Genomic DNA, 20307 nt, shown 5'->3' on the forward strand with positions numbered 1-20307 from the left:
CACAATGCAGGGGAAGAATATTGTAGAGAAAATGATCAATTTCACTGATGGGTAAATCCTCAGTACTGACCTCTGGTTTCCCTGTTGCAGTGAGAATGTTGTTTGTGAAGGGTGATTTATTTGGGATTATACTTTTTAGGCATTTAAAGCTACCATTTCAAGCTGTATAAGGATGTCTTGTTTTAATGTTATCAACTATTTTATTCACCTTCCAACAAGTCACCCTGTCTAAGTTGTTCCTTCCTACAGTTAATCCGAATGAGCCACTCTACCTATGCCTGCTTCTCTACAAAAGTGTGCATCTCCTTATGAATATTGTTTCTTGCTTTATCTATAGCTGCCGGGCGGTGAGCCCCTCTCCAAATCTTTCTTGGAATGAACTCCGTCTACATCATGTGGCAACCTGGCCAACGCCTGCTAATCTCTTTCAAATCCTCTTTCATGTCCTTCACTAAAGCTGGCTCTTTCTGCTCTACCAAATCATTCTCACCTAAGTGAATTAGTAATATATCAGGGCACTTCCCACTTACCAACAATCTGTTCGAACAAGGCAACAACTCGCAGCACTGCATCACCCTTTCCCATGCCAAGAAATAGTATACATGCCAATCGTAAACCCCAAATTTGGACCATGAGAGCCGGATTTGGCCTGCCACTCAGCCCACTTTACGAAGGAATGTCCTTGAATCCATATATTTAACCTGATCGCCAGTGTCCCCGGAACAGAACCTGAAAGACAAAAACAAAATATGACAACCTGTACACCACATTTGAAATCTCATCTTCAGTACAAATGTAACTTCAGACACAATTGGATGAGCAATACCCCAAACCACAGTGGTTTCCTTGCCCTACCCTTGCCACCCCAGCTCTGTAGTCAACTCGATCCAAACGGAGTGGGTTCCAAAGCCCTGACCATCTAACCTAATGCACTTTAATGCTTTTCCATCCCAATGCTGAAACACTATCCCGTCCCCAGAGACAGCAGACTGCTTCAGAGACCTACCCCATCGCACTGGGCAGAAGTCTGCTCCATGATAAGCAAGTAATAAAACGCTCCTACCCTGACCTCTTTGATCCATCTTGGACTCATATAGCCACACCCGCAAACCTGCTCTACCTTCAAAAACCTCTCCCCAGAGTAGCCCTCTGCTCCCTTTCCCCCCCCCCCAATAGCTCAGAGACTCGAAACGCGACAAAGAACATCCACAACATTAGTGTGCAGAACAGAACTGACTCACTGAATGTGCTGCAAATGCCCGGCAACTCGGCGAGCACTTTGGACAAGATGTCCAGTGTCAAAGGTTTCCTCTTGCCAATTGACTGACCCTGCTCCCTTGACTATCCTTCCAGAATCCTTCTCCCCAGCTCACCTGCCTAAGGCGCATCGCCTCACCACAATTTACCCATGAATGCAATTCACGCTAACATACACTAAATCGTCACCCTAGACTTACCTTTGTCTGTCAAACTCATCATGAATTGGACTACATCCTCCCCTCTAACCCACTCCTCAGATCTATACGGATCTCCCCTGCCAAGAACTCGGCCCATGCCTGCGAGTATTGCGCTTTTGTAGATACAGCTAGATACCCTTCTACCAACTGAAGCATCCTCTTTCTCCTACAGTCCATAAGTGCAGCAGGCATTCTGGTCCTAACACTGTCCGCTTCCGTGGCCAGTCTATGGTATCTCTCCCACTGTGAACGAGACAAACCATCTGCAATGTCATTGTCCACCCCTGGCACATGATGCGCTCTAAACACTGTATACAATTGTAGACATCATAACACAAAGACCCTCAGCAAGTTCAATACCTGTGAGTCCCTCGCTGACTGCTTGTTAATGACCCTAAACAGCACTTTCTTATGCTGGAATTGGTCGCCCCATAGCGCTAGAGCCATCAGCAAGGGAAAGAATTCTAGGAATGCAATACTACAGATGCCCTGCTTCCAGGCCTGTAGCCAACCCTCAGCGCACCAATGTCCTTGCCAGTATAAGCCAAAATCAATGCCACCCGACTTGTCAGAGAATATTTGTGCATCCCAGTTGAATTCTGTCAAGGCCACCAATGGGATCCCGTTATAGGAGTGCAGAAACACTCTCCACATCCTCAAGTCTTCCTTCACCCCTGCTGACAGGCGTATATGATGATGGGGCAGTGGTAGCCCTGAACGAACCAAGCCCAATCTCCTACAAAATGTCCTTTCTGCTCTCACCACCCTACATGCAAAATCTAAGTGTCCCAACAGCACCCGCAGCTCCTTTACCGTCACTTTCTTTTTTCCTAGCATCGCATACAGCAATTGTTGCATGGACAGTTTTTTATCTTCAGGCAACCTGGCTTCCATTACCCCAGAGTCCATTTCAATTCCTAGGCATTAGATCACTATTTTGGGCTCCACCATTTTCTCCTATGCCAATGGCACCCCCAGGTCCTCCATCAAGTCATGGAACCTTAACAGCACTTGCTGACAGGTCATAGTTGCAGGGTTTCCCACGAAGAGAAAGTCAGGAAGGTAGCGGGCCACATTATCATGACCTGTAGTTTTGATAAACCACAATTTCAAAACGGTTCTAAAGGATTCAAACAGGGCACACAATATTGAGCAGCCGATGGGTAGTGCTTTATCCACGTACCACTTACCTACATACTGTATGCCTAACAGTTGAAAGACGGCCGGGTGTACAGGCAACGAATAGAAAGCCGACTTAATTTCGCTCTTCACCATCAGTGCTCCTCGTCCCTTTCTCTCCACCAGAGATAAAGCCACGTCTTCCGATAAGTATGTGACTGCCACTTGCTCCTCAGGAATAAAATCATTGACTGACTGGCCATCCAGCCAAAAACGATGTTGAATAAGACTAAATTGACCTGACTCCTTCTTACGAACCATCCCAATAGGGGACACAATCAAATCCTCTATTGGCCAATCATCAAACGGGCCCACCATCCTACCGTCCTGGATCTCTTTTGCTATCTTGTCCTTCACTATCTGTCTCTCCTCATTGGCTGACTTCAAATTATCGGCCCAGCGTCTCACCGTTGGTCCCTGGTACCCTAGTCTAAATCCCCCGGTAAACCTCTGTAGCAGAACCCGAAGCTCATCCCGTCAATTATATGTTGCAAGCCAAAAACCCATTCTGTCCAGTTTAATGGCCGTACAAGCCCTTCCCTGCAGGTCCCTGGCCTCCCTTCCCTGATCTGTAGCCCCCTACCTGTCTTTGCTGCCCCCATTGCAACCCTGCAGATAACCAGGCCAAATTGAGGCCTGCCCCCCCCTCCACCTCCCCAAGCACAGTTGTCCAAGGCATGTCTGTCTGCACACTTGGAACACTCATGACAGAATATGCGGTATTTAATCAATCAATCATTGTACTTATAAAGCGTGCTGCTTACCCGTGAGGGTCTCAAGGCGCTGAGTAGGGCGGGGGGAATGGGTGCCGCTACTGCTCGAAGAGCCAGGTCTTGAGGAGTCTTCTGAAGGTGAGCAGGTCTTGAGTCTGTCGTGGGTAGGGAGGGTGTTCCAAGTCTTGGCGGCCAGAAAGGAGAAGGATCTGCCGCCAGAGGTCGTTCGTTGGATGCGGGGGACGGCGGTGAGGGCGAGGCTGGCAGAGCGGAGCTGGCGGGTGGAGGTGTAGAAGCTGAGTCTGCGGTTGAGGTAGGCTGGTCCGGTGTTGTGGAGTGCTTTGGGAGCGTGGGTTAGCATCTTGAAGGTGATCCTCTTGTCGACGGGGAGCCAGTGAAGGTCTCTCAGGTGGGGGGGTGATGTGGCTGTGGCAGGGGACGTTGAGGATCAGTCGGGCGGGAGTGTTTTGGATGCGTTGCAGTCGTCGCAGGTGTTTGGCCGGGATTCCTGCGTAGAGTGCGTTGCCATAGTCCAACCTGTTGCTGACGAGGGCCTGCGTCACCGTTCTTCTTGTCTCGGTGGGGATCCACTTTTAGATCCTGCGGAGCATGCGGAGGGTGTTGTAGCAGGAGGAGGACACGGCGTTGACCTGTTTCGACATGGAGAGGGAGGAGTCCAGGATGATTCCTAGGTTGCGTGCGTGGTGTCGGTGCTGTTCCCAGCGTGGTCGGCCACCAGGAGTCATCCCAGGCTGAGGGGGTGGATCCGAGGATGAGGACCTCCGTCTTGTCCGAGTTCAGCTTCAGTTGACTGCCTCTCATCCATTCGGCGACGGCCTTCATTCCCTCGTGGATGTTGGTTTTGGCGGTGTGCTGGTCCTTGGTGAGGGAGAGGATGAGCTGGGTGTCGTCGGCGTAGGAGATGATGTTGAGGTCGTGCTGGTGGGCGACGTGAGCGAGGGGGGCCATGTAGACGTTGAACAGCGTCGGGCTGAGGGACGAGCCCTAGGGTACGCCGCAGATGATGTCGGTGGCTTCGGAGCGGAAGGGGGAGGCGGACGCTCTGGGTTCTGCCGGAGAGGAAGGATGTGGTCCAGTCCAGGGCCTTCTCTTGAATTCCGGCTTCTTGGAGGCGTGTCTTTAGTGTGCAGTGGCAGACCGTGTTAAAGGCGGCTGATAGGTCCAGGAGGATGAGGGCTGATGTTTCGCCGTTGTCTAGTTGGATCCTGATGTCGTCTGTGGCGGCGATGAGGGCTGTCTCGGTGCTGTGTTTTTTTCGGAATCCGGACTGGGATGGGTCTAGGATGTCGTTGTCCTCGAGGTAGCGGGTCAGTTGCGTGTTGACGATTTTCTCGATGACCTTCGCTGGGAACGGGAGCAGGGAGATGGGCCGGAAATTCTTGAGGTCCTTGAGGTCCGCCTTGGGCTTCTTGAGAAGGGCGTTGATTTCGGCGTGCTTCCAGCTTTCCGGGAATGTGGCTGTCTCTAAGGAGATGTTGATTACTTTCCGTAGTTGGGGTGCAGTGGCTGCGTCTGCTTTGTTGAATATGTGGTGTGGGCAGGGGTCTGACAGTGATCCTGAGTGGATGGAGTTCATGGTCTTACGTGTTTTGTCGTTGTTGACGTTGGTCCAGGTCAGGCGGTTGTTGCGGGTGGTGTTCGTAGGGGGGGTGGGGTTTGATGATGTTGGGGTGATCGTGGTGGAGTTGAAGCTGTCGTGGATGTCAGCGATCTTGCGGTGGAAGAAGGTGGCCAGCGAGTCACACAGTTCTTGTGAGGGCGGAATGTCGTTGGCGCTGGGGTTGGCGAGTTCCTTCACGATGCTGAAGAGCTCTTTGCTGTCGTGTGCGTTGTTGTCCAGGCAGGCTTTGAAGGAGGATCTCTTGGCTAATCTGATGAGATGGTGGTGTCTGCGGGTGGCGTCCTTGTGGGCTGCGTGGCTGTCCGGTGTTTGTTCGTGGAGCCATTTCTTCTCCATTTTCCGGCATGCTCGTTTGGAAGTCTGGTATTCTTCGGTGAACCAGGTGGCTTTCTTGCTGGTGCAGCTGCTGGAGGGTTTCTTGAGCGGGGCGAGGGTGTTGGCGCAGTCGTTGATCCACTGTCTGAGGTTGCGGGCGGCGGCGGCCGGGTTGGTGGGGTCGGTGGGTGGGTTCTGGGCGAGGGTGGTAGCTAGCTGGTCTTCGGTGATTTTGTTCCAGCAATGGTGGGGCAGCTGTTGGGTGTGGTGGTGCGTGGTGGGCTTCTTGTAGGTGAAATGGATGCAGCGGTGATCAGTCCAGTGGAGTTCAGTGGTGCGGTTGAAGGAGACGTGAGTGCTTGTGGAGAAGATGGGGTCAAGCGTGTGGCCGGTGGTGTGGGTGGGAGTGGTGACGAGTTGTCTGAGGCAGAGGTTGGCGAGGTTGTCGATCAGGGTGGCGAAGTTGGCGTTGTTGTGGTTCTCGAGGTGGAAATTCAGGTCCCCGAGGAGGATGTAGTCCATGGAGGTGAGTGCGTGGGTGCTGACGAGGTCGGCGATGGAGTCGCTGAACCGTGGTCTGGGTCCTGGGGGTCTGTAGACTAGTGTTCCTCTGAGGGTGGTGTTGGGGTCAGTGTGGATCCGGAAGTGCAGGTGTTCGGTGGTGCTGAGGGTGTCGTCTGAGTCGGTGGAGACCTTGAGGCTGGACGATGGCTATTCCTCCTCCAGTTCCGTTGGTGCGGACTCTGCGGGCGATCTTGTAGCCGTCCGGGACGGCTATGGCGATGTTGGGGACCGAGGAGTCGTTCCACCAGGTCTCGGTCAGGAAGGCAACGTCTGGGGTGGAGGTGTCGAGCAGGTCCCAGAGCTCGATGGCGTGTTTGCGTGCAGAGCACGTGTTTAGGAGTATGCAGCAGAGGTGGTTGGGTCCGGTCCTTGGTGGTTTGGTAGCTCTGTCGCAGGTGAAGCTGCAGGTGCGGCAGGAGAAAGGTCCGTGGGTGCATTTCGGGGCGGCCTGGAAGCAGCTGCGGTCTCGGGTGCCGTTGAGTGCGTGGAGGGTGCTGGCTTCGTATCGGAGTCTGGCGTCGTGGCGTTCGCGGGGGCCAGGGGTTCTGGCGCTGGGCGCGGACGGGCGCAGTCGGGCTTGCCTTAGGCGCGCCTTTGGCGCGCCAGCGGCGGGGCGCGCAGCGTCCGGCATATATGGGGAGGTGGGAGGGAGGAGCAGCTGGGATGTGGGAGCAGCGAGTGGGCAGGGGGCGGGGTCACAGAAAGCAAAATTGGGCACAGAAAGGGGAAAACAGAGGCACAGAGCAAAAAACAGGGCACTAAGGAGGGGGGAGAATGAGTGGCACCGGAGGCAGAGAAAAACGGGTCACAATGGAGGGGGGAAAAAAAGAGTGGCACAGAAAACGGAGGATGGGCACACTTACCAGAGTGTCTAAGCAGTGGCAGCAGTGGCACACAGGCGGAGCTGCGTGGAGGGGGAGCGACCTACCAGGAGGGTCAGGGGTCGCTCTCCTCACCGGGCAGCGTCCGGCATATATGGGGAGGTGGGACGGAGGAGCAGCTGGGAGGCGGGAGGCGGGAGCAGCGATTGGGAAGGGGGCGGGGCCGCAGGGGGCACAGCGGCAGCAGGGGCACACAGGCGGCGCTGCGTGGAGGGGGAGCGACCTACCAGGAGGGTCAGGGGTCGCTCCCTTGTGCAGCTCCCCTTGTTGAAATCCCAACATGTCCCAAAAGTGTTGGCCTGGCCTTTACCTGCACCCCTCTCTGGGTGGGGTGCCCTTGAAAAGGGAAATATACAATCGGTAACCCGCTTGCTGTGAAAATGCTTTTGCCAAACTTGGCAGGCCCATAGTATGCTGCCACAGATTCATGTCAATTTCTCCCCATTGTGCCTCTGCATCAAATTCCATACGGGCCGTAAACTCCTTGTCGTATTGGACCCAAGGATACCCGCTATAATTGATGTTTGCTTTTCTAATAATATCCATATATTTGAACATTGCAACCTACTTCTCCAGGTACTTTTCGCAGTATACTCTAGCAAAAATACGAAAAGCTGCCTTCCAATTATCAATAGTAACCGGGACCTGGGACACTTAGATAATTCAAACTCCTCCTCCTTAGACCCCTCTTTTGACCTTAGTTTCTTGTGCAGAAATTTCATCATCATCGTATTCACCTTTCCACATTTGTTCCTTGGTGGCTGCCATAAGATGCGCCCCTAATGGTTTGGAGGTCCCTATATTCCCCATATACGGGGGTTCTATCATTTTTAGCTCCATGCTGTCAGGCGGCCTGACTCCCCCTCCCTCTGATTTGACCGCCTGTGTAACTCCCCCCCCCCCCACCCCCTGCAACTGCATCTTTGCCATGTCCTTTAACAGGCACCCCGCCTTATCCTTACATGACTCCGCTGACACTACCCCGCTGGAACTACCCTGGCCTGTAGTACCTGTCTTCTATGCATGGTCATGTGTCCCCACACCTGTATCCATTACGTAACGCCCTTTGCTCAAGCGGGCCACTCTACCACCCTGCTACGCATTTGCCTCCACCCCCACCAATACCATCTCAGGGGCATGTGTGCTGTGAGGTGTCTTACCTGGCACCAAAGTCAGTGCTCTCGTGTGGGCCCGCTGTCTCACCAAATCCGGTCTTCGCGGGGTTCCACCACTTCCACCTTGAGTGTGTCGGGAACCTGCCACCTGCCAGACACTACTGCCAGAATAATTAGTGGCACTCCCCTCATCACCCTCACCCCCTTCTTTCCCCCCAACCTTTACCTGGGCCGTGCTTGCATAGGCCACGGCCCCGCTCCTCATCACTGAACACGAGTCCTTGCGCCGTATCGCTGAGGCCTCGAGCCCCTCCCCCAGGTCAGTGTGCTCATCACACGCCTCCTCTGACTGAGTTGGTCTTACGGCTGCTATTCCTTGCCTGCCCATACCTCCCGCCACCCACCTTGTTGAAACTCTTGCAACCGGGGAACTTCCTAACTCTGGAGCAGCCCTGCTTCCCTACCTGCACACCACTACGCTCGGGGGTCCGGCATGACGAAGAACATGCCATAACCGCCACTGCAACCCCCTCTGCAACCTTCCTTGTGGGACATCCGCCATGCTGTGATGCCTACACAGCCAGCAGATCCAGACCCCCGCGGCCTCCAGCAGCCAGCCGCATGGCCTGGGCCACCATATTATCCCTGGAGATTGACATCTCCGCAGTAAGTCAAGCACCACACTAGCGCGATAAGCGCTAATCTACACTACGCAAAAATGCAGCCACCATGTTACCCACAAAATGGTGGCTGGCACAACAAAATGCCTGATTAAATACCCATTGGGCTACAAAAGTAGCCCAAATAAGGCCTAAACTCCGGAGCAGTCGCTGGACTTCTCCACTCCCCCAAATTACCCAGGGGCAGGCCTCCCTGCGGTTGGCTGCCTCCCAAATCCTCATTGGGTGGGGGCCGCTGGGCCATGTGTGCTTTCAGCTGTTTTATGTTCGCCTATTTCTGAAAGTTTAATTTGTAATTCAACGTTTTTTGGCATCATGAGTGTAGCGCGGCGGGGCCTGTGTCGCAGTTAGGTGTGACAGCACTCAATAAAAGTACACAAGACCACCAGTTACTCCTCGTGGCCTGAAGACCCCGAGCGGTCTTCGACCTCGTTTATTTATACCCTCGGGACGAGCCCGCCCCGAGGGGTGCGTGTATGCGTGTGTAATGCAACATTGTAAGAGAGAGCCCGGATGGCTCTCTACATCCCTCCTTTCTTTCAGTTCAGGACTATCAAGTTCTCCCCGGTCATGGGGAAGTATATACAAAATCCTTAAGCCTCTGACTCTGGACTGGGTTCGGCCGGAGACCATACTTCTGGCTCCGGACACAGGGCTCCGGGAGATGCCCAACGGGACACTCCCGGACACCTCGGTGGCAGTGTCCTGGCTAGTTGGCCGTTCATTGTCAGCGTGGCACTGACAGACTTGCTGAGGGGTGATCGGTGAGGTGATCCTCTCGCTGGGAGACACAGGTGAAGAGAGATTCAAAGGTGATTCTTGATAGCCGGACCCATCTCAATTCGTATCCGCCTCCGAGATCTTCTTGAAGCTCGATACGTTCCTGGTAATGGATTGCTGTCCCCTTTTAACCGTGACCATGGTCCCTTGAACCCCGACCACGATCCACACCTCGGGCTCATAGGGGGTCCGGAACTTCCACCCGGGGTGGCGGTCTTTGATCACCACGCGATTTCCCACTCTCAGCTGCAGTTCTTGGGCCCTTCGGGCCTCACTGGCCTTCCGATTGGTTGTTTCTCTCCTTGCTTGGATGGCTGCGTCATCCCGCTCAGCAGGTACCTACACCGGATCTGACGGAATACTGTCTCGTGGGGCTCACTTGAATAGAAGGTGATCCGGGGCACACTTGGTGGTGCTGTGGGGAGTCTGGCGGTACGCACCTAGGAACTGGTCAAGAGCTGCTTCTGGGTCTTCTCCGTTCTCCACAGCGATGCGCAGCGCTCGGTTAATTGTTCTCATTAGTCGTTCCACTTCCCCGTTTGCTTGGGGCCATAGTGGGGTAATCTTCCTATGGCACACTGCTAGCCGTTCGAGGTATTCCTGGAACTCTCGCCCCTGGAAGGGAGGTCCGTTGTCCGACCTGACCTCTTCGGGCAGCCCCATCATTGTGAACACTCTGTCCAGGACTCTCTTCACATGAGTGAACGCTGTCGACGCTATCACTTCAACGATAGGGAATTTCAAGAATGAGTCAACCATGACCAGCATGTGACAACCGTCTGGAAAACTCCCAAAGTCCACGCTGAGATGCGTCCACGGAGTTCTGCTCGGTTCTTCGGTGATCACTGGGGCCGGCGCTGGGTCCCCTCCGGTGATTGTACAGGCGTGGCATTGTCGAACCATCTCTTCTACTTTGGAGTCCATCGCCGGGAACCAGACTTTGTCGCGCAGCCTGACTTTGGTTTTGGCCATTCCTTGATGGCCCACGTGTGCCAGCGCAAGGATTCTTCTCTGTAAGCTTTCCGGGACCACTATTAGGTGTCCCCTTAAGACGACTCCTTCTTCCCCCATGCTGAGTTTGCTCCGGACGTGCCACAATTGTTGGCGGGCATGGCTGACTACGTGCCGTAGGGCACTGGCGCCATCCATGAAATGGGCCCATCCATTATTCTCCAGTGCTCTCCGAACGCGAGAGAGAGTGGGGTCTTCTCCAGTTGCTCGACCAATCTCTTCCAGCGTCATTGCCCTGGGACATGTCCCTTGCAACACCATGTTGACGAATGCTTCGGTGCTCCAGGTGTCCTCTGATGGGGCAGATGGCACCGCTGACTCCGGGTGACGGGACAGATAATCCGCTGGGTTGTGAGCCCCAGGACGGTAGATTACTTTGAAGTTATAGGCTTGTAACTGCACCGCCCATCTTTCGATCCTCGGGGGTGCTAGCCTAGATGAGCCAGCAAACAGCAGGAGCAACGGTTTGTGGTCAGTCACAACATTGAATTCTTGTCCACACAGATACAGGTGGAAATGTTGGCATGCCCATTTGATGGCCAGTGCCTCCCTTTCGATTTGGGCATACCTGGTCTCAGTATCCGTGAGTGCTTTGCTGGCATATGCGATGGGCTTCCACACTTCCGGGCCGTATTCTTGCAGGAGGTCTGCCCCTAGGCCCACCGGGCTGGCGTCAACGACTAGTTCTGTTCGCCGTCGGGGGTGGAAGTACGCCATGACCATCTTGTCTAGTAGCCCTGCTTTAATGTCTTGGAACGCCTTGTTGGTAGCTGGCGTCCATTCCCACTTATGATCGTGACGTGTGAGGGTGCGCAACGGCTCGGACATGGCTGCAAGATTGGGGATGAACCGTCCACAGTAAGTGGCCATGCCGAGGAAGCTCCTGACTTCGGTGGGGCTTTGAGGTGTGCTGGCCGCCCTGATAGCTTCAGCCTTCTTCGGGTCTACCAGGAGTCCTTCACAGGATAACGTGTACCCAAAGAAATCTACGCTTTCTTGATAAAAGGAGCACTTGGATTTGTGTAGAGTCAGTCCACAATCTGCCAGCCTCTTGAGCGTGGCCCGGAGGTGGGAGTGATGTTCCTCGAGCGTAGTGGAGAACACAAGGATATCGTCACTGAGGTTGATCACCCCTTGCAACCCTGACAGTGTCTTGCGGATAGCATTTTGGAAGACCTCCGCGGCTGACGATACTCCGAAGCTGAGCCTTTTGTACCTCCGGAGGCCAACATGCGTTGAAAAGATGGTAATATACCGGCTTTCCGGGTCCAGTTACAGCTGGTGGTAGCCGGCATTCAGGTCCAGCTTAGAGAACCACTTCGCCCCATTAAGGTCCGCCACGATGTCGTCCATCGTGGGGGTGATGTGACGTTCCCTCTTCACCGCGGTGTTGGGCAGTCGCATGTCGACACAGAGCCTAATGGCCCCCGGTTGTTTGGGCTTGGGTGCCACGACCAGCGGGGACACCCAGGGAGTGGGGCCCGAGACCTTTTCAATTACGTCCAGCTCTTCGAGCTTTCGCAGCTCCTCCTCTACTTGCGGGCATAAGTTGAAGGGCACCCTCCGGTGCCTGAGAGCCACCGGCCGTACTGAAGGGTCTATGTGGAGCTTGAACCTCTTGCCCTTGAGTTTCCCTAGGCTGGTGAAGAGCGCTGGGAATTCCTTTAGTATCGCTTCCGCATGTGAGTCATGGACCTGGTTGGCAAAGAAGACAAGTCCTAAGTCCTCTGCTGTGTGGCAGCTGAGTAGGGGTCCTTTCTTGCCTTCGGTGACGTGGAACTGTGCCTTGGTGGAGTAGCTCCCACTAGCGATGGTGGCTCGAATGATGCCACGGAGAGGGAGAGGATCAGTGCCTCCATACGTGTATATTCGTGCCGTGGACGGTGCAAGGGGGGGTCGCGGTGACAGGCGGTCATACTGATCGGAGTCCATCACATTGACAGATGCACCGGTGTCAATGAGGGCTTGTACCTCCGTGCCCTCAACTGAGACTGAGCACATGGGAGGTGGTCTTCGCCAGGAGCCTGTCCGGCTGACATACGACACTACGAACACATCATCATCTTCGTCCTCATATATCGGGTGTCGGCCTGTGGCTGGTCTTCCGGGATTGGTGACGGGTCGACGAGAGAGATCTGGTGAACCCGCTGCGGCACGCTTCTGGGTCTTGACGATGGCTGCCTGAAACGCCCGCCGCGGCACACTCGGGCATAGTGGTTTAGCCTTCTACAGCGAGAGCAGGTTTTCCCTTTCACACCGCAGACGGCTGCTGCCGGGTGATCTTCGCCACAGTATCCACATGACCCACCTGGTGGTGGTTTGTAGGCCTGGCGAGGCACTGCGGGGCGCCTTTGGATGGCCTTCACCTTTTCTTCTTTGATGTGTGGGGTCCTAGGCACAGACGCCGTGGCAACCGGAGTGTGTAAGGCCGCTTCCATCTCTTCCGCCTGGGCGTCCGATAGTTCATGAGAGCGAGCTAGGACCAGGATCTCGTCCAGCGAGATTCCGGGTTGTCGGAGGATCAGCTTTCGCAGGAGCTTTGAGCGACAGCCTAAGATGATCTGGTCCCGGATTTCCTCCCTCTGGTCTGTGAAGGGGCACGTGCTAGCCAGCCGGCGTAGCCGCGCGTAGAACATGTCAACCGATTTGGTTTCGGTCTGCCACGCCCTCCGGAACTTGAATTTTTCGAAGTCGGGGTTGAGCTGTGGGTCGAAATGTTTGTTGAGCGCGGCGACTGCCGCATCGTAGTCGTCATCGTTCCCTGTTGGGGAGCGTCTCAAACAGGTCGTAAATCTCTGCTCCTCCGTAGTAGATAAGGAGTGATCGTTTTACAGTTCCATCGGTTTCACGTGTCCCCTTAAAATAATGATTTAGCCGTCCTACCAGCCTTCCATCTTGGCGCAGCTGTGGCAGGATCCGACACCTCGTTGAATGGGGGTAGCGGTGCGACTGCAGTGTGGGTGACTACTGGTGGTGGTGGGTTGGCACCAGCGACTGGTTTCGCCCTCCATCTTGCAGGTCAGCCGCGCCTGCGGCTGGTGCGGTGCTCATCGCGGCCAAGCAGTGATGCGCAGGCACAAGGGCGCAGCTTGCGCGTCGACGTGCAGCTCTGGGGCGTGTGCTCAGGCCCGTGTCCTAGTTGTGCTGACGGTGCCGGGGTCCGTGGGACCGCAGGTGGGGGCGCGGCTGACGTTGCAGCGCAGTTTTGTGCGTGGGGGAGAGTGTGCGCCAGGAGGGCCTAAGCGCCACAGCCCCCTTCGGTTGGTGCCCTGTCCTTTCACCTGGTCATAGACGCCCACGTGGCGTAGTTCTGCAGGTGATGCCTGCTGCCCACGACTAGCCCACGCTGCCCTTTGGTTGGAGGCTACCAATGCTTGTTTAACTGGGCGAATGTTTGTCTGCGCTGAGTGGTTATCCAATGCTTGTTTGCATGTGTTAACAATGGGCGAATATTCGTAGGCCTGGAGTAATCTTCTCTCCCTTTTTCATCTGAGTGTCTTTTTTTTCTCAGGCAGCAGAGAGGGCAGCCTTGCTGAGGCCCCCACAGCACACCGGTCGATGCAGGCGGGGAGCCAGCGCCAGGCAGAGTAGGAGCGGGGACCTCACGCGCAGATCTACAGCAGCAGCGCTGGTGAGGTCGCTCCACTTACCCCCCACAGCGCGCATATGCGCCACCAGCTGAACGCACTCCCGTAGGAGAGGGAGACGCGTGGGCAGGTGCAGCGCGGTCGGGCCAGGAAGCACTGGAGACAGCCAACGGGACCACCGCACAGTCCAGGCGGCCAGGGTGGAGCGGTGCGGGTGGGCTCCGGAAGCTCCGATGAAGATCAGGTACACAGCGGGAGAGCAGGCGGCCAGGGTGGAGCGGTGCGGGTGGGCTCCGCGGGCTCCGATGAAGATCAGCAACACAGCGGGAGAGCAGGCAATGCGGGTGGGCTCTGCACACTCTCCGGAGGGAGCCACAGGGACTAGAAGGCACGCGTGTGGTGCGACCGGCCTCGTGGCCAATGTAGCGCGGCGGGGCCTGTGTCGTAGTTAGGTGTGACAGCACTCAATAAAAGGACACAGGACCACCAGTTACTCCTCGTGGCCGGAAGACCCCGAGTGGTCTTCGACCTCGTTTATTTATACCCTCGCGACGATCCCGTCCCGAGGGGTGCGTGTATGCGTGTGTAATGCAACACTGTAAGAGAGAGCTCGGAGGGCTCTCTACAATGAGGACTTCAATTAGTTAACAACATTGGTAATTAATCCAAAGTCTTTCTGAACAGGGAGACGAAAATTTGCCTTGGCCTTTGCCCTACAGATCCTTCTGATGGCGCTGCCCTCCTAAGGTTCAGGGCACCCAGAGGCACGCGTGAAAGGGAGACTGCGAGCTACAATAGAGATGGTCGAGTCTAGCTCTCGGCTGCCTCTTTACTTTCCAAGATATGTCACTTTCTTTTTGTTTCTTGGCAGGGACCGGTCTTGACAAGTCAGGCTGGGTTTTCCCCGGCCATTTCTCCCACTCGAATCCCTGGAGTGTGCACTTGGAGTCTGGCTCCAGCTCCTTATTTACGGTTGTGGGTGGAGGAGGAGGACTCGTTTGCTGGCAGTGGAAACATGACAGCCAATAACAGGTAGCATGGCGCCCTCTGGTGGCCAGTCTGAGGCGGCACCACAGAGATAGTGGATCTGGTCAGTAATTTACAGTAGAGAAGTGGCAATCAATCCATTGACGAGAAAAAACAGCTCTTTTAATTAGTTCGACCTAGTCCCACATCACAAACAATCACCAGGATTAAGCATTCTAGAATGCTACTTTATTTGATGATGTCTGTTCGAGGTTTGAGACATTGTCACCTAATTCACCGGGTCATAATTTCCCCAATGTGCACTTTTGCAGGTGGCAAAGAAGCAATCTGTTTCGGGAATATTATTTTCAGACAGTGGCAGCCGTTCTGAGATAGTGGCAGAAGGGCATCTTTCTACTGAAGACGTTTCGTTAGCAAAGGTCAACCGATCACGGAACACAAGGGCAGGCGAAGGGAGTTGAGAGACTCCCGTGCAAGGGTCGTTGGCATCAGAGCGCTTCACATATGATAACAAGCAGAAAACGTTCAGCAAACCAAAATTTGTCCTAGCCGGTGTTCTGGTACGTTGTTTTCCTCCGTATTACAGAGTTTCCTCAGAAGAATGTAGAACTCTCACCTCTTGCACCCTTTTCTGACCGTTATTCTATTCCGTTGCTAAGAGGATTGGAGTCATTAGGCTGCGGTTTGATTTTAGCCACTAATTAACGACTCGCTTCCGTTCCCGCTGTGCAGCATCCACGTTCATTGGCCAGAGAGGAGCTCTGTGAACAGACTGATGGTGGAGCCTGGCGGAAGTGTGCTGCCAGGTACGTGGGCGCTCTCGGACTAAGGAAGCCTCAATAAACAAGACCTTGTGTATCCGAGATGCAAGATCGATTGTAGATGCATGGATAGACAGGACACACGGAGCAGCATCAGTGATGCTATATTGTGCTAGTAATTGAGAGCTGCTGACTTGAGCAAGTGTGACTTTGTCACTGGGCGGGTTAAGTAATCTTTAGCAGGTGATGGGCGATCAGGGTCAGCCAGATTGTCCTTTTAAACAAGCATTGGCAAAGCCAGTTGGTCTCACAAATGACAGAGCTATTGGCTTTCCAAGAGCGTTATACTGATACCTCGGAAAATCCGAATTGCCTTTTTTGGTGCACACATAGCCTGGTTCCTGACTAGAAAATTCCAACTGGTGTAGAACGTAGCAGGAGCGGCTCCTCTGTTATGGCGGAGGAGCGTCGAGCCACTGAGTCAGTCAGCCGTCTTAGGCCTGACAAACAGACATGCACACTTATGTTTCTCAGTCGGGTTGGAGAAACACAGCAGGCACTAAGGCACTGTCTGAGTGGCAAACAAGACTGTTCAGACCAATCCTGGCGCTACTCTCATGCTCCGAGAACAGCATCTAGGTTGGGTGGGGAGCCAGTGCTGGTGTCCCAGGGAGTGCTGGGACACCATCAGGAGAGAAGAGGAGCAGACGCATCAGTGCCAGGACAGGTACATAAAAAAAAATGATATCTCCCTTATTTCCCCCCCCCAATAGAGTTTTGTGGCAGCCATCACTGTAACGCAGCAGACCCAATGCTGGTATTAGCCTTGCTCTCTTTGCAAGAGCATAATCACCAACTTATGCGATCTCACTTGTTACTTGGGAGCTTCTGGGTAAGATTCAAGATGGCTGTTCTAGCCTTTAAAACTGTGTATGGTTCATAGCTTCTCTTCATACTGCACAGGCTTGCTTTTTAACATACCACATCCTCAGAGGGTGCACTCATGTCCGGACAGAGCATTTCATCAGACACCGCACATCAACCCCAAATTATTGAGTGCAGGGCTGGAGTAGAACTCATTTCCAAAAGACATAGACGCGATTAAGAGTTTGATGACAAGTGAAAACACTCACATTTCCGGAGCGAAGCCCAGGCTGAATTTGCTCCATCACATGGATAATATTGTGGAGGAAAGTTAGCGGGTGGATTTGACACTTCAGAGATCTCTTCATGACTCCTCACTTTCCAGGGCAATATTGTAGGCATACGCTGAAACACCTCCCTAAACTTGTTTTAGACCTGCGTTCAGAAGCAGCTTTAGGGATGCACCTGGAACAAGGTCGAGAGTATGTTTCTATCCCAAAGTTTTCATCTAGCAGAATGCTTGTATATGTTTGGTTTATTGGTTCTCTTTTTATATTTTAATGTTGCATAAAGCAAGCTGACAACCAATAATGTCAGGGGTTTGTTTTACTTCAAGATTAAAAGTCAAGAGAATGTTGATTTGGTCAAACTAGCAGTTTGTTCAACGCAAGCCTCTAAATTTTGTTTACATTCCTTACCCCACAGGAGAAGGAAGAGAAGGATGAGCCTTTATCACAGGAGTCCTCTGAGGAAGAGGAGGAGGAGCAGTGAAGCTCGCTGGCCGGATGCTACCTCATTATCCAACATGCAACTGCTGATCAACATCTGGACAGAACAAAGCCTCTTCCCCCCCCCATATGCCCATCATTCATTTCACGGTCTTCCCCCATCTTGGTTCCAACCCTATACCCATGCCTCCCCCACACCCATCACGTGCTCTAATCCTACAACAGCATTAGAAAGGAACAGGCTTGGAGAACAAAACCCTCGGTATTGTGGCTGACCCTGGGGGTGTGCATTCTCTAATGCAAAAATTATTTTTATTGGAAAAGGGCAGAGAAAACACAAAAAACTTTTTTTTTATATCGGACAAGGTTACATTTTAACCTAAAGAATATAATATAGGGCTTTTTTCATTTGCTCCTGGTAAGCCATTGAGAAGGCTTCTTTTTTGGGGGGCAGAGTGAAGCTGGCTTGGTGCTAAAGACCTCACTGCTGTTAGAGTATTTTAAGATAGGTTGGTGGCGAGGACTTCTCTCTTGCTTTTAGGGCTTTTCTAATTCAGGAGGTACGAACATTGGTTTGATCCTTTGCTTCCTTTCTCACATTTTCCTGATGTGTCATCAAAAGTGAGACACAGGTAATTCACTGCTGTTACTGAAATAGCCGCAAGCTGCCGGATCAAAAGTTGTAAAGAGTGTTTCAGAAGGGGCGAGCCTTCCGCCTTACCTCACCCTACAGCCAGTTTATGTAGACTTGTCCATCCTCATGCTCTAATAACAAATGCATGGGATCAAAAAATGTCTACAGTAAAAAAAAAAGGTTGGGTTTTTCAAGAAAATACTACTTACAAAGGAGATGATTGGTGGGAGACTTTAAAGGACTGTGCATATCTTAAACATATATGATAAAACATGAAATTGTAGAGAAAGGAATTTCCAAACAAAAATTCTTGATGATTTTAAAATACGCCCCCTTTTGGAGACTACAATTGTCACATCTTTATTCTTGGTAAGTTCAACACTTCAGTAGTCAATAACTTCAGTACTATAGTGCACATAATCAATGCCTTATCAGGCTGGCTTCCTTTTTGGTTAACTCTTGACATTATATTTATCCCAGATGAAACATCTCCAAATTGACTGTGTTATAAATTAGATTTGTTGCAAGTCTTAGCTGTTTATCCACCAATTACTTATCAAGAATAGATTGTCTTCAAGCAACACTATTTGCGATCAAAAGCTTAGAATTTTTTATTATTAACTTTCCATTGATTTACTTGCCTTGACCAATTGGAAGTGTTCCACGAATCACATATTGGCTATTTCTTATTGCATGGCTTTGATTTGATTAAGTATTGAATTGATTAAGAATAAAGATGTGCCAATTGCAGTACTGAAAAGGAGATGTGTGTCTAATCATCAATAGTTATGTTTTTTGTTATTCATGGGTCTACAATTTCATGTTTTATCATACGTATTTAATTTATGCACAAGTGCTTCAATGCCTTCTACGACTCACCTGTTAAATACATTTCTATCCAGGCCAGGTTTTGTTCTATTTCTTGGTTTTCCTTTAATCAAACGCAAATGTGGTGTTTCCCTTATATCTTCCTCTTTGATTGAACAAGATAAGGCCATAACAAATTGGACATTTCAACTCTACCAGGAGGAAATCTCCTATCAATCAGTATTTATATCCTCAGTGTTGTGGCCCAAATCCCTGGTCTTCTGCTGGAGAGACAGACACTACCCTCCTAGCACTTCTTCCCTTCAGTGTATCAAACATCCATTTACCTGCACACTCCATGCATTGGAGAGGGCCTTCCATGCAATCTCAGCGATTCCTCAGGTGCTTGGAACCCCTTCATCAGCCTTCAAAACCTCCTGCGGTGATGGATAACTCTTACTCATCTTCTTAGAAACGCATCCTCTTACCCTTCGGCCCCTCTATGTGGGAATTCCTGAACTGTGCCTCGTTATTGTAGAGGAGCACTGACCTTGCCAATTCACAATCTTTTGTTCCATTCCTATACTTTGCACCAATAGCTGCCTCACCAGTGGCACTTGATAATAGCACCATCAGCTGCTCCTGGCTTTTTTCACGTATGAGTTTACATGCGGGTTCTTGTAGGCCCGGGCTGCTAATGGGAAAAACAGAGCTACAAATGCCAGTGTGCAAACTGTTGTTGCACAAAAAGCTAACATTGACTGAAGCTTTCACACATGACGTGGTCAGTTGGCAACTATATTCACATGGTCAACAGCTTTTCTTAGAGCCTTTTGTATCTGACCTAATGGAAATTATTCTATTCAGCGCTACTTTCTGATTCATCAGCACCGCCCCCACTTATACCTTCCCATGCTAAATGAGGACCCACTCTTCCTGTGCTCAGATCCATCTCTCTATGGGTCCCCCATAGCAGGCACTGCCTCAGATGAGGGGTTTTACAGAACATGTGTTAAAATTGTTTCGCCGTCATAATTGTTATGTGCAGTCAGACTTCTGTTTTTACTGGTTTTCATTTTTGTTTTGTTTTTGGTTTCATTCACAACTACCTCTGGTTACATTATGTTTCATGTTCTGATCCACAAATGTCAATATTAAACTTGTTACGTTGAAGCTAAATTTGTTGTGGTGTTTTTATTCTGTGGAGTTGGAGCAGCTGTAGTTTCTGGATGCCCAAAGAGACATGAAAGATGGCATTTGTTTCCAGGAGAGACCTGCGGTGTGTGGTTTACCTTATGAATCCATGCCAACTGCATTGCAATGCTGCAGTCCAGTAATTCTTTTAACATTAGATGCATTTTCGCGATTGTGGTCCCAGTTTACAACAAGTAAACAAATTGATGAAAATAACGGTATTACAACCATTTGTAAAACATAAGGTAGGGCAGGATGGCGTCCCAATAATCTGGTAATCCTACAACTCAGGACAATTCGGTCCTTGAGGTGAGTGGTGGTGCACGTGGGGCTGCCTCTCAACAGGTCCTGCCACTGGGTGCCTCTTCAACGACAAGCACGTGGGTTTGTGCATTGCTTCACATGGTA

The 20307-nt window shown here is 52.0% G+C and overlaps 1 protein-coding gene across 2 annotated transcripts in view; it reads left to right on the forward strand.

The window, feature by feature from the left end:
• HMGA1 (high mobility group AT-hook 1) overlaps positions 1–19884 on the forward strand; it is a 268871-nt gene extending 248987 nt beyond the window's left edge. For both annotated transcript variants that reach the window (XM_085651176.1, XM_085651177.1), the window contains one exon: positions 17242–19884. In XM_085651176.1, coding sequence (XP_085507302.1) covers positions 17242–17261 — 20 coding nt within the window. In that variant the 3' untranslated portion in view covers positions 17262–19884. The remainder of the gene's footprint in view (positions 1–17241) is intronic.
• Positions 19885–20307: the final 423 nt, after the last annotated feature.

The sequence above is a fragment of the Triturus cristatus genome, chromosome 1_1 (assembly GCF_964204655.1).
Source record: "Triturus cristatus chromosome 1_1, aTriCri1.1, whole genome shotgun sequence".
Classification (NCBI taxonomy): domain Eukaryota; kingdom Metazoa; phylum Chordata; class Amphibia; order Caudata; family Salamandridae; genus Triturus; species Triturus cristatus.